At 40.7% G+C, this 13,808-nt stretch overlaps 1 protein-coding gene across 9 annotated transcripts in view; it reads right to left on the reverse strand.

Annotated features, from left to right (window-relative positions):
- CNOT1 (CCR4-NOT transcription complex subunit 1) overlaps positions 1-13,808 on the reverse strand; it is an 89,488-nt gene that overhangs the window by 53,176 nt on the left and 22,504 nt on the right. For all 9 annotated transcript variants that reach the window (XM_066349477.1, XM_066349474.1, XM_066349478.1 and 6 more), the window contains 9 exons: positions 9,257-9,532; positions 5,737-5,844; positions 5,058-5,156; positions 4,624-4,692; positions 4,484-4,538; positions 3,799-4,002; positions 2,542-2,710; positions 781-907; positions 522-632 (listed from right to left, as the gene is read on the reverse strand). In XM_066349477.1, the coding sequence (XP_066205574.1) occupies positions 522-632; positions 781-907; positions 2,542-2,710; positions 3,799-4,002; positions 4,484-4,538; positions 4,624-4,692; positions 5,058-5,156; positions 5,737-5,844; positions 9,257-9,358 (1,044 nt within the window). In that variant the 5' untranslated portion in view covers positions 9,359-9,532. The remainder of the gene's footprint in view (positions 1-521; positions 633-780; positions 908-2,541; positions 2,711-3,798; positions 4,003-4,483; positions 4,539-4,623; positions 4,693-5,057; positions 5,157-5,736; positions 5,845-9,256; positions 9,533-13,808) is intronic.

Here is a 13,808-nt window from a genome sequence, read left to right on the forward strand (position 1 = left end):
CCACTCAAAATTCCACAGCAACCCTCCAAAGGAATAAAACTGGAATTATGTACATAATTATAAAGGCAAGAAAAAATTACTACTCTCATTCAGCTGGTCATTTTATACATTAAAATTTACTTTCTGGGCCCTGGCCTGTTGGCTCAGCGAAGAGTGTTGGCCCCAGCGTGTTGAAATCCCAGATTTGATTCCAGGACAGGGCACACAGGAGAAGTGCCCATCTGCTTCTCCACCCCTTCATCTCTTTCTCTCTGTCTCTCTGTTCCTCTCCCACAGCAAAGGCTCCACTGGAGCAAAGTTAGCCCTGGGCACTGAGAATGGCTCCATGGCCTCCAATGAGCATCGCCCCCTGGTGGGCATGCCTGGTGGATCCTGGTTGGGCGCATGCGGGAGTCTGTCTGCCTGCCTCCCCCCATTCTCACTTCGGAAAAATACATAATAAAATAAAATAAAAAATTAACTTTCTGTAGGTTAAATCACCCTAACATTATGAAAGTACACACATGATTACATGCACTCACCAGTTCTTTGAGAACATCAATCAAGACTTCTACATTCCATGTGTGCGCCTGTGCTCCATCACTTTTATCTTTTCCATCACTCCAGATCCCACTGCCAGGAGCAGAGATACTCTGTACAAGTAAAGTTTGAATTAAATAAACCCAACTACTTAATCTAGTCAGGGAAGACTGGTAGAAAGACCAATCATACTGTAATTTAATAAACAATGGGGCACCTGCGTTTCATTTGTGTTGTAAAATAGCTGATTTCTACACTTACTTGTAATGGAATTCCATCTGTTAATCCTGAATGAGTTCGAGCCATCATTCCTAAGACTCTTGCAACCTGGGCAGCTGTAACCTCCCGAACACCAAACTGCATGATTATATTGCGACACTCTTCAATACTGAAACAGAAATTTTACTTCAGAAAAACACTACCACCGCTCACATCAAGGTAAAGAAATGATAACATAAAATGAGCCCTTGAGTGACATCCCTAGTTTTACTAATATAGGCAAAATAAAAAGCCTCATTTCTTGTTACTTTTATATACCTAAGAATGTAAAACACCACCTACTTAGCTGAATGGAAAAACTTTAAGAGATCAATGAAGAAAATGTGAGCCAAGAATAATCTTTCATGAAGATAAAACAATCTCAATCTTCAGTATAATTCAAGTTACTCCATAAAATACTAATATTGCCTGGCGCAGTGGATAGAGCATTGGACTGGGATGCAGAGGACCCAGGTTCGAGATTCTGAGGTCGCCAGCTTGGGCACGGGCTCATCTGGTTTGAACAAAAGCCCAAGTTAGCTGGCTCAAGCAAGGGGTTACTTGGTCTGCTGAAGGCCCACGGTCAAGGCACATATGAGAAAGCAATCAGTGAACTAAGGTGTTGCAACGCACAACGAAAAACTAATGATTGATACTCTCATCTCTCCATTCCTGTCTGTCTGTCCTTGTCTATCCCTCTCTGACTCTCTTTGTAAAAAAAAAAACAAAAAACAAAAAAACCACACTAATATTCAAGGTCAGTTTGGTTATTCTGACATGTACAGAGCCTTGAAAATGCATCCTAACTTTTCACTTTGCACACACACAACAAAAACACTTTCAGCCGGACCAGGCGGTGGCGCAGTGGATAGAGCGTTGGACTGGGATGCGGAGGACCCAGGTTCGAGACCCTGAGGTCGCCACCTTGAGCGCGGGCTTATCTGGTTTGAGCAAAGGCTCACCAGCTTGGACCCAAGGTCGCTGGCTCGTGCAAGGAGTTACTCGGTCTGCTGAAGGCCCGCAGTCAGGGCACATATGAGAGAGCAATCGATGAACAACTAAGGTGTCGCAACGAAAAACTGATGATTGATGCTTCTCATCCCTCTCTGTTCCTGTCTGTCTGTCCCTATCTATCCCTCTTTCTGACTCTGTCTCTGTGTAAAAAACAAAACAAAAAAAACTTTCAAACATAAGTGGGAATGTGGTTTATGTGAGTTTTAAAAGCTAAAATTACACTTCAAGTTAAAGAAAAGCACAGTAATGCCTTTAATTTACTTTTATAAAAATATTAACAATCTATTACATCACAGTCATAAGTACAACTAAATTACTTTGGTGCCCCCAGAACGTAGGAAAAATGTGCAAGAGGCCGGGTATAAAAAAAAAAGACGACAAATAAACAAACAAAAAAATAACAGAAAAGGCAGAGGACAGAAGATTAAGGTGTAGGGACAAAATTGCATGTGGGGCCAGGAAGGAGAAACACTTGCCTCAGCCCTCTCTTCCCTCAAAAAAAAAAAGATCAAAATATTGATCCCGGCAACTAGGCTGAATTTGAGAAACAGGTGGGGGAGGGGGTAGAGATAGAAATGGAGCCACCAGGATAGTTACGCTGCCTCCAGAACTAATATGCAGAAGATTAAATTTAGAAGTAAATTCTTGAGAGGGAAAGATGGTAACACGTTAAGAAATCTTAAGAGCTTGCTTTAAAGAATTACACTGCGCTTGACACAAGAGGAATTAGTTTAATGTCTTGCTACCAACCTTGCACAAAAGCCATAGCCTACTTCTTGCATGAAATCAGCCAAAGAGCTCTCCATCATGGTTTTAGCTACCCCTCCGGAATCAGGCAGGATCCTGTCCATTAGAATGTCCCGTTTTTCAGGGTATAAAAGTGGTGCAAGCACCACAGGACAGCGTTCTTGGGGAAAATCTGGAAAAGGTGCAAAGAAAAGGTTATAAGTGCTATGCTGATTAAACAATCTATCTTTTTTGACTCTCTAAAAGCCCTTCAAATTCAACTCTCCCACAAGTTCATAATCAAAGTAAGTTGATTCAGTTTTTTCACTACAGCTAGCCTCAGTTAAGATTGCAGCATTAATGCAAAAACCTGTTTTTATAGCACAGCAATGGCTCATCAGTGTTTTTTCAATTTTGTTTATTAGGATACCAGTATCCATTGACCAATTCATACCTTACATATTAACTTTAAATTTTTACAATACAGCTATCAATTCCAGTAAGAGGATAGCATCAGAAACAGACCATTCAAACATCAGAATCTATTTTTTTTTCTTTTTTCTTTATTCATTTTTAGAGAGGAGAGAGAGAGGGGGAGAGAGAGAGAGACAGAGAGAGAAGGGGGGAGGAGCTGAAAGCATCAACTCCCATATGTGCCTTGACCAGGCAAGCTCAGGGTTTCGAACCGGCGACCTCAGCATTTCCAGGTCGACGCATTATCCACTGCGCCACCACAGGTCAGGCCATCAGAATCTATTTAAATAAAAACTTCAAAATTAAACTATATAAACAAAAACTGACAGTAGAAATGAATAGAGGCTGTTCTACTATGAAAGATTTGCCTTAAAAAGACTACTTGCTCTCTTTAAAAGAAGGATCAGAGAAAGAACGGCAACAATAGAACCAGGAGTCTTAGCCTAACAATGCCAGTAGCCAAGGAGTTAAGTGGATATCTCAAAAGTGACTAAATTTTTTAAACTAAAAAGGGCACACCACAATAATATAGTCTTGGTCTCAAGTGAGAAAAAGAGACTACATGGAAATATACTACTTCTTAAAACTGAGATTGTATTTATCTAACAAAATAATTGATGAAGTTAGGTTCATTTTATACCTTTTCTATGAGGCTTTTCTTGCTTTCATACTTTAAATTATAAAATACTTCCTTAAAAGATTACCAACTTAAGAACAGAAAGGTGAATCACTGTCCTCATATTCTAAACATTTCTCTATGTTCATCCAAAGAAATTAATTTTTGCAGGCTAAGACACTCTCCTTTACCTCTGCGCAGCGTCTTAAGAAAAGCGTCTATCTGCTCCTGTCCAACTCCAAAGGCTCCCTTCTGCCCAAAGAGGAGATGGGAGAGGAGGAGGTGTAGGACCTCTATTGCTATATCTTGGAAGCCACCTTCTTGATTTCCACTGACGTCTGCGTCAATGTAAGAACGCAGAAGATCTGGGAGCTTCTGTTTGATAAACTGAGCAGCTGGAAGTCAAGTAAACCAAAATCCACAAGTTATTTCTGCACCACAATATAGAAGAAGCCACATATCATCAAAATGCAGATGACGTTATTCTCATTCACGAACTCCCCCTTCACCCTCTAATGTTTTCATAGCTTTAACAGGTAGGTACAGAATAAGAAACCAATTGCCAGGGACTGAGGGGTGGGGGAATTGAAGAGTTGTCCCACAGGGTATATTCCCATTTGGCAAGATGAAATTACTGACATGTGCTATACCAAAATGGAAAGAGTTAACATTACTGAACTATATACACTTAAAAATGGTTATGAAGGCAAATTTTATATTATGAGATTTTGCCATACACATAGTACATACAAGCAACAAACAAATTATCTTCAATTATCCTTATTCTCTAAATCTACAATCATGGAGCCTCAAGATAAAAAATAACCCATGGACTTTAAAGAATCTATAGGATTTTTAAGAGAAAAGGGAACTTACCAAAACCTCTGAGATCTGAGCTGGAAGAATTCAAGAGGGCAAGGCCAAAAATTACCTGAAATAAGAAAGGTTAGATTGATCAGTCAAATAGCCGTTTTTAATTTTAAGTTTGTCTGTATCTCTTTTCTTCAAGTGCTTACCTCTTGTACTTTGCTTAATTTGAGAACTTTACTCAGCTGGGCAAATAAGTGGGGTGCAGGCTTTAAACTCTGAAACAAACCAAACTTTATTTTAAAACAAGAACTTATAATATTCATAAAGTTTATGAAACCACCTCTTCATCCAATTATGGAACTACAGGGATTAACAATTCTGTAGTGCAGCTAGAAACAATACACTATGTCCTAGAACTGTGGACTAACAAGCTTAAGCCTTCACATGACTTGGTTTTAATAATATTTCCTGTTTATCAAATTAACTGTTTGATTTTGTTAAAAAGCTACAAAAACCCCAATGCAACTACTTAAAACTTTAAAATTAAAACATGACATGAGATCAAGGTTTAATGTCTTTCTAGAAAGCCTAACATGAGATCACATTCTTAGGACTATTAAAGATTAAAAACAATACCAACCTTCTGATAGTGCAATGGATTATCAATGGCATAGGACAACGTGGAGATAAAATTTGGCTTTGTAATCAGCGATGCACACTCCTGAATCAGAAACTGAGTCTTTAAATATAAAAAATGAATTTTCATTAGCACTAAATCATCACCTTGCAAATAAAAGCAGAAGTAGTGAAAATATTTAGGTGTGATCCAATATTATATACTGTCTCTACATTATCAAAAGCAGCACTTTAAAAATCCCTTTAAACAACTTGCCGTGTATTAATAATAGCTAGCGTTAAACCAAACCAAAACCTCTACAGAAGAGAGTCTACTGACAATACAACTAAAAGGAATATGACAAACTGTTTCCAGACGAGAATCAAGCCAAAAAAACTCAATCTAGGACAAGAGACTTCCCATCTCACTCACTTATTAGGCAGGACTTCCCCACACTCCTAATTCTTTTAGACAAGTCTAATGGCCAACTCTCTAAGCCTGAACTAGGTAGCTGTCTTGGTCTGTAGACAGCCAGGAAAAGGGAAAGCCAAAAAGGTGTGTTGGCGGGGGAGCTCCCAGTACCTTTTAACCATTCAGCTAAGATTACTTTTGAATACTTTTTGTATGTGTTGTTTTCTACGTACACAATGCCCAAATGCAATTCATTACATCTCAGTCAACAAATTTGGCAAGCCCCAAGTACCTGATGAAAATCTTTGCCACTGCTTTTACCATCGCCACTAAAATCCACATGCGAAAATAGGCAGCGTAATAAATGCCTGTCTGCCTCAGGACCGTGCCGATTCACAATCTAAAAAGATAAAAATTAGTTTGTACTCAGCATTAAGAGTTAAAAGGAAAAAAAAAAACAAACTAGCTCTAGGCCAAAAGCCCAAATTATATTAATTGTTCATTTTGAAATAAGTTATAGAAATTATTGGGATGGAGATACCGATTTTTATAAACATTTCTAAAATTTTTTCTACAATTCACTGACAGGAAGCACAGAAAAAATGTAGTAATAAATAATCCATATAACTGCTTTGGTCAACATCTACACTGAAAACACCAAGTAGCATAAATGACACGTGGTAAGAATCCTTTTAAAGCTGTAAGGCTACAATTTTATAACAAACTGGACTCATAAGAGTTATCACTTATTTCTATACATTATCTGTATCCTCAAAATGTAAACTGACATCTAACATAACTGTAACTCTTTGCAATAATCTACAAAGCAACGCCCTGGAGGAACTGATCTGACCTCAGTATCTCAGATGCTGCTCCTGCCCTCCATTAGTTTCATGCTGTTCCTCAAATTACCAGTTGTACTCTGCTACTCCCTCTAACTGGAAAGCTCCAGGTAGCTACAGGATTAGTTCTCTCACTTCCTTCAGGTATCTGCTCTAAAGTCATCTCATCAGTGACTACCCTCCCTAAAATATCAACATGACTCCTTAACCCTGCTTTGTCTTTCTTCATAGTACTTACCACCACATGCGGGAATCAACCAATGAATACATGAATATGTGAAACAACAAACTGACGTTTCTCTCTCTCTAATCAATAAATACAAAAATGTTTAAAAAGAGCATGTATATGGGCATTTTCACATAAGCTTAAAAATTTTAGATAAAGAAAAATACTGCTGGACTAGTGGTGGCACAGTGGACAGAGTGTTTACCTGGGACGTTGTGGACCCAGGTTGAAAACCCTGAGGTTGCCAGCTTGAGCGTGGAATTGCTTGCTTGAGTACAGATCATAGACATGACCCCATGGAAACTGGCTTGAGCCCAAAGCTTGAGCAAGGGATCACAGGCTCTGCTGAAGCCCCTCTCCCCAGGCACGTATGAGAAGCAATCAGTGAAAAACCCACAACCATGAACATGAGTGGTAGTTAATGAATGGATTGTAATATATTATATTTGAGAATGTTTTATATTTTTAACGTTATTATTTTTTTTATTGAAGATTTGTCTGCAAGCCAGATGAAGCCATCAAAAAAGCCACATCTGGCTCACGAGCCATAGGTTCCCGACCTCTGGTCTATCAGCTTGAGTGTGGGATCACCAACATGATCCCATGGTCCCTAGCTTGAAGCCCAAGGTCGCTAGTTTAAGAAAGGGGTCACTGACTTTGCTGGAATGCCCAGTCAAGCCAAGTACAAGAAGCAATCAATGAACTGAAGTGCTACAACTATGAGTTGATGCTTCTCATCACACTCCCTTCCTCTCTCTCACTCCGCAAAAAAATAAATAAATAAATAAATAAATAAATAAATAAATAAAAAGAAATTCAAAAACTTTAGCCAAACAAACAGAAGAGTTCAAACAGTGTTACATACTCTCAAAGTATGATAGAACTGTTTTGTTTTGTTTTAGAAGCAAGTCCTCAAAAAGGGGTAACCCTGGTTCTAAGATATTAGAAGGAAATAAAAGCAAACTTTAAGTATATACTTGGGGGAAAAAAATCTTAAAAAAAAGATAATCATAGCCTGACCAGGCGGTGGTGCAGTAGATAGTGTCGGACTGGGGTGCAGAGGACCCAGGTTCAAGACCCCAAGGTTGCCAGCTTGAGCACGGGCTCATCTCATTTGAGCAAAAGCTCACCAGCCTGGACCCAAGGTCGCTGGCTCAAGCAAGGGGCTACTTGGTCTGGCTGAAGGCCCTCGGTCAAGGCACAAAAGAAAGCAATCAATGAACAACTAAGGTGCCACAACGAAAAACTAATGACTGATGCTTCTCATCTCTCCGTTCCTGTCTGTCTGTCGCTGTCTATCCCTCTGACTCTCTCAAAACATTGGCCATGGCACATGTCAAGTTACATACAAGAAACAACTACTAAAAGTTGATACAAGTTGATATTTTCCCATTTCTCCCAGCCCCTCTTCTATCTCTCCTCCCTCTAAAATCAATAAATAAAATCTTTAAGTGAGAGGAGGGGAGATAATGAAACAGGGAAGATAACTAAACAGACCTCTGCATGTTCCCCAACCAGGATCCACCTAGCAACCCTTGTCTGGGGCCGATGTTTGAATCAATCAAGCTATTTTTAGTCCCTGAAGTGGCGCTCAGACCAATTGAGCCACTGGCTGCAGAAGGAGAAGATAAAGAGAAGGGGGAGAGGGAGGGGAAAGAGAAGTAGATGGTTGCTCCTCTTGTGTGCCCTGAACAGAAATTGAACCCAGGACCGTCCATACACCGGGCTGATACTTTATCCATTAAGGCAGCCAGGAAGGGCAAATATAATCTTTAAAAAAAATGGAGCTAGCCTGACCAGGCGGTGGCGCAGTGGATAGAGTGTCAGACTGGGATGTGAAAGGACCCAGGTTCGAGACCCCGAGGTTGCCAGCTTGAGCGCGGGCTCATCTGGCTTGAGCAAAAAAGCTCACCAGCTTGGACCCAAGGTCACTGGCTCGAGCGGGAGGTTACTCAGTCTGCTGAAGGCTCGCGGTCATGGCACATATGAGAAAGCAATCAATGAACTAAGGTGTCGCAACAAAGAACTGATGATTGATGCTTCTCATCTCTCTCCATTCCTGTCTATCTGTTCCTATCTATCCCCCTGACTCTCTCTCTGTCCCTGTAAAAAAATAAAAATAAAAAAAAATAAAAAATAAATAAAAAATGGAGCTAGATCAAAACATATTTAATAATTTTTACAGAAAATAACAGCCTATGAATTCTGTAAAAAACAAACAGGCCCTGGCCGGTTGGCTCAGCAGTAGAGCGTCGGCCTGGTGTGCAGGAGTCCCGGGTTCGATTCCCGGCCAGGGCACACAGGAGAAGCGCCCATCTGCTACTCCACCCCAGCCCTCTTCTTCCTCTCTGTCTCTCTCTTCCCCACCCACAGCCAAGGCTCCACTGGAGCGGGGTTGGCCTGGGCACTGAGGATGGCTCTGTGGTCTCTGCCTCAGGCGCTAGAATGGCTCTGGTTGCAACAGAGCAATGCCCCAGATGGGCAGAGCATCACCCCCTGGTGGGCGTGCCGGGTGGATCCCAGTTGGGCGCATGCGGGAGTCTGTCTGCCTCCCCATTTCCAACTTCAGAAAAATACAAACAACAACAAACAAACAAAAAACAAACAACTAGGATTATATTATATATTAAGGTGAAATAAGGGTCAAAGGTTAGATACTTTCATGACACATACCCACACAGATTCCCATCTCGCTTTCAACTACATACTTATTTCTTTAATGGTATTATCACTTGTTTACTTACATGCTGTATTTCCTGCTGGCTGGCTCGGTAGTTTTTCTTGGTTAAATTGTCCACCAGGTAGCTGATTTGAGACAAGGCCAGCGAGAGCGAGTCAAGATTCATTGCTGGTTGGGGCGGAAGCAGGCGGCCGAGCCCGGCGCAAAATCACCATTATTCCCCTTTAGTCACCTCAGAGGCAGGTTAATGCTTTCTCTATAATAAGCCTATATCTGGTGTCTGTACAGTGTCTTCAGTGCTTCTTTACCAGGGATCTTACTCTGTTCTGAAACATGGCACCTGTTTAAAAAAAAAAAAAAACAGAAATTTTAAAATTAAATTTTTATTAGGGAGGAAATAAATAACCTATAACCTTCAACTCTACATCTTAGTACCTGCAATACCACAAAGGACTAAAAAAGAATTAAGATGTATCAACTACTACTGATTTTAAAATGCCAAGTTTTAAAAGTAGGTGAGGACACAATTTTAAAAAAGCTCTATTTGAGCAATACAATCCATATTTGGTAATTATATTTAACTACTTCAAAATGATAATTTAGCCTGACCTGTGGTGGCGCAGTGGATCAAGCATCGACCTGGAATGCTGGGTCGCTGGTTCAAAACCCTGGGCTTACCCAGTCAAGGCACATATGGGAGTTGATGCTTCTTGCTCCCCCCCCTTCTCTCTCTCTCTTCTCTAAAATGAATAAATAAATAAATAATAATTTTTAAAAATAAACAAAATCGCCCATCATTTTAAAAAATGATAATTTAGCCTGACCTGTGGTGGCGCAGTGGATAAAGTGTTGACCTGGAAATGCTGAGGTCGCCGGTTCGAAACCCTGGGCTTGCCTGGTCAAGGCACATATGGGAGTTGATGCTTCCTGCTCCCCCCCTTCTCTCTCTCTGTTTCTCTCTCTCTCTCTCCCTCTCTCTCTCCTTTCTAAAATGAATAAATAAAATTAAAAAAATAAAAAAGTTTAAAAAAAAAAATGATAATTTATACTATACCTTATCAGAAGGAGCAGAAAACTACTTTAAATTACGATTTGTGGAAACACTCATTGACATTTTATTTTTGTGTGTGTGACAAAGAGAGAGAGGGACAGATAGGGACAGACAGGCAGGAAGGGAGAAAGAGGAGAAACATCAATTCTTCCTTGCGGCACCTTAGTTGTTCATGTCAAGCCCGTGACCTTGGGGTTTCGAACCTGGGTCCTCTGTGCCCCAGTCAACCCACTGTGCCACTGTTTAGTCAGGCACCTGCTGTAAATTCTAAGAGCAAACTTTTTCCTTTATGTTATACTGGTAGCATATTTTCTGTACCACATTAGCAAAAATCCAAGTTTGAGAACATACCATAATGAGGATATATACAGGCAAACAGAACATACCAGACTGTTAACAACAGTATTAACTGGTACCTTTTTTGAAACTCAAATTGACAATATTGTAAAAAGCATTTATTGAACTATCCTTGAACCTATAAATTCTACTATTAAGATTGTGCATTCCTCCATATAAACTGCCTTAAGAACTCAAATAGAGATTTTCACTGAAGTGTTTATCACAGCAAAAATAAAAAAAGGTAAACAGTAAAAAGTAACTGCTTAATTTAACTATGAAATACCAAATAAGGCAGTTACTTAAAAGAACAAAGTAAACTGCGCAGGAAAAATGCTCATTAAGAAAAAAATCATAGAACTTTTTAAAGAACTTAAATAATATAGCTATGAGGAATATAAAGTATATGGAAGCTTTCCCTTTTCACCTTCTTCAGCTTTTCAAGTTGTTTTTCCACAACTATTCATGTATTTTTCCACCTTCATTTTCTTTTTCAATGACAGAGAGAGGAAGGAAGGAAAGGAAGGGAAGCAAGGGGGGAGAGAAAAAGGAAGGGGGGAGAGAACCAAAAGTCAGAGAGCATGAATGAAGCATTAACTCATTTTCCATTTGTGCCATTGATTCCTTCTCATATGTACCCTTACGTGCCTGAACTGGTGACATCCGGGGTTGAAAAGGTGACCTCAGCGGTCCAGAACAACACTCTATCCACTGAGCCACTGGCGAGGGCATCTACCTTCATTTTTTAAACAAGAAAGAGGGTGCCTGACCAGGCAGTGGTGCAGTAGATAGAGCATCGAACCAGGATGCGGAAGACCCAGGTTCGAAACCCCAAGGTTGCCAGCTTGAGCACGGGTTCATCAAGTTTGAGCAAAAGCTCACCAGCTTGGACCAAAGGTCGCTGGCTCGAGCAAGGGGTTACTTGGTCTGCTGAAGGCCCGTGGTCAAGGCACATATGAGAAAGCAATCAATGAACAACTAAGGTGTTGCAACAAAAAACTAATGATTGATGCTTCTCATCTCTCTCCGTTCCTGTCTCTCTGTCCCTATCTACCCCTCACTCTGACTCTGTAAAAAAAAAAAAGAAAAAAAAAAGAAAGTAACTCCCACAGTAATAGGAGGATATTTACGGTAAGACAGATTAAAAGAACTAGCTACAACTCCACACCAAAAAATAATTATTCCAGACTGACCAGTGGTGGCATAGTAGATAATCAATTTGGGATGCAAAGGAACCAGGTTCGAAACCCTGAGGTCACCAGCTTAAAGAGCGGGTTGCCGGCTTGAGCGTGGGATTGTAAACATAATCACCTGGTCACTGGCTTGGCTGGACCCCCCCCCCCCCCATCAAGGCACATATGAGAAGCAATCAATGAACTAAAGTGATGCAACTGCAAGTTGATGCTTCTCATCTCTCTCTCTTCCTGTCTGCCTTTTAAACTATGTATTAACTTTATATCAAAGTCTTAAAAAGCAGTCCAAAAATGGCTACCACTTCCACAGGCCTACCGATCTTCATTACTAAAAACATAACACCTGCATTCCCTTCCAAAGACCCCAGAAGATTTTATCATTATGTGCCACTGGGATTTCAACAATGGAAACAGTAATAGCAATCTTGCAACGAAAATACTAAATCCTTCCAAGCAGTTACTCTACTATCTGTTTCCCTCCAACATTTCTCAACTAACAGTGTTGTATAGTATAAATCAGTGGTCCCCAACCACTGGGCCACAGACTGGTACCGGTCCACAGAGAAAAAATAAATAACTTACATTATTTCCATTTTATTTATATTTAAGTCTGAACAATGTTTTATTTTTTTAAAAAGAACCAGATTCCACCTGACAGGCGGTGGCACAGTGGATAGAGCATTGGACTGGGATGCGGAAGACCCAAGTTCGAGACCCCAAGGTCGGCAGCTTGAGCGCGGGCTCATCTGGTTTGAGCAAAAGCTCTCCAGCTTGAGCCCAAGGTCACTGGCTCAAGCAAGGGGTTACTGAGTTCACTGAAGGCCCGCAGTCAAGGCACATATGAGAAAGCAATCAATGAGCCTGACCAGGCGTTGGCACAGTGGATAAAGCGTCAGACTGGGATGCAGAAGACCCAGGTTCGAGACCCCAAGGTCGCCAGCTTGAGCGTGGGCTCATCTGGTTTGAGTAAAATGCTCACCAGCTTGAACCCAAGGTCACTGGCTCCAGCAAGGAGTTACTCGGTCTACTGAAGGCCCATGGTCAAGGCACATATGAGGAAGCAATCAATGAACAACTAAGGTGTCGCAATGTGCAATGAAAAGCTAATGATTGATGCTTCTCATCTCTCCGTTCCTGTCTGTCTGTCCCTGTCTATCCCTTTCTCTGACTCACTCTCTCTCTGTAAAAAAGAAAGAAAAAAAAAAGAAAGTAACCAATGAACTAAGGTGTCCCAACAAAAAACTAATGGTTGATGCTTCTCATCTCTCCGTTCCTGTCTATCCACCCCCCCTCTCTCCCTCTCTCTCGCTAAAAAAAAAAAAAAAGACGACCAGATTCCCTCTGTTACATCCATCTAAGACTCACTCTTGACGCTTTTCTCGGTCACATGATACATTTATCCGTCCCACCCTAAAAGCCAGTCCATGAGAATATTTTTTGACATTAAACCGGTTCGTGGCCCAAAAAAGGTTGGGGACCACTGGTATAAATGAAAGGACAGTAACATTTGACAGCAATATACAAGACAACTGTTACCTGCACAGTGACAATAAAAGTTGCCAAATATGACTCTAATAAAAAGGAAAATAGCAATCACAGGGGACAAAGATTATACAAGAATGTTCTCAGTATTTTTCCTAATATTAAAATTTTAGGAACAATCTAAATATCCATCAGTGCAAGGATCATTTATATACATGCAATGGAATCCCACCCAACATACAAAAATATTTAAAATGCAGTTTTGCCATAAACGTTAAGTATATACTACAGAATTGGAAAAAGCTTATAAAATGGCATGTAGATAATGCCTTGGCCGGTTGTCTCAGTGGATAGTGTCAGCCGGCAAATAGATGTCCCAGGTGTGATTCTTAAGACATATGAGAGGCGACCATCTGCTTCTCTCCCTTCTCTTCCTCTTTTCTTCCCACAGCCAGTGACTCAATTGGTTCAGGCGTTGTCCCCAGGCATTGAGGACAGCTTGGTTGGTCCAAGCATCAGCCCAAGACAGGGGTTGCTGGGGTGCATGGAGGAGT

The sequence above is a fragment of the Saccopteryx leptura genome, chromosome 9, assembly GCF_036850995.1.
Source record: "Saccopteryx leptura isolate mSacLep1 chromosome 9, mSacLep1_pri_phased_curated, whole genome shotgun sequence".
NCBI lineage: Eukaryota > Metazoa > Chordata > Mammalia > Chiroptera > Emballonuridae > Saccopteryx > Saccopteryx leptura.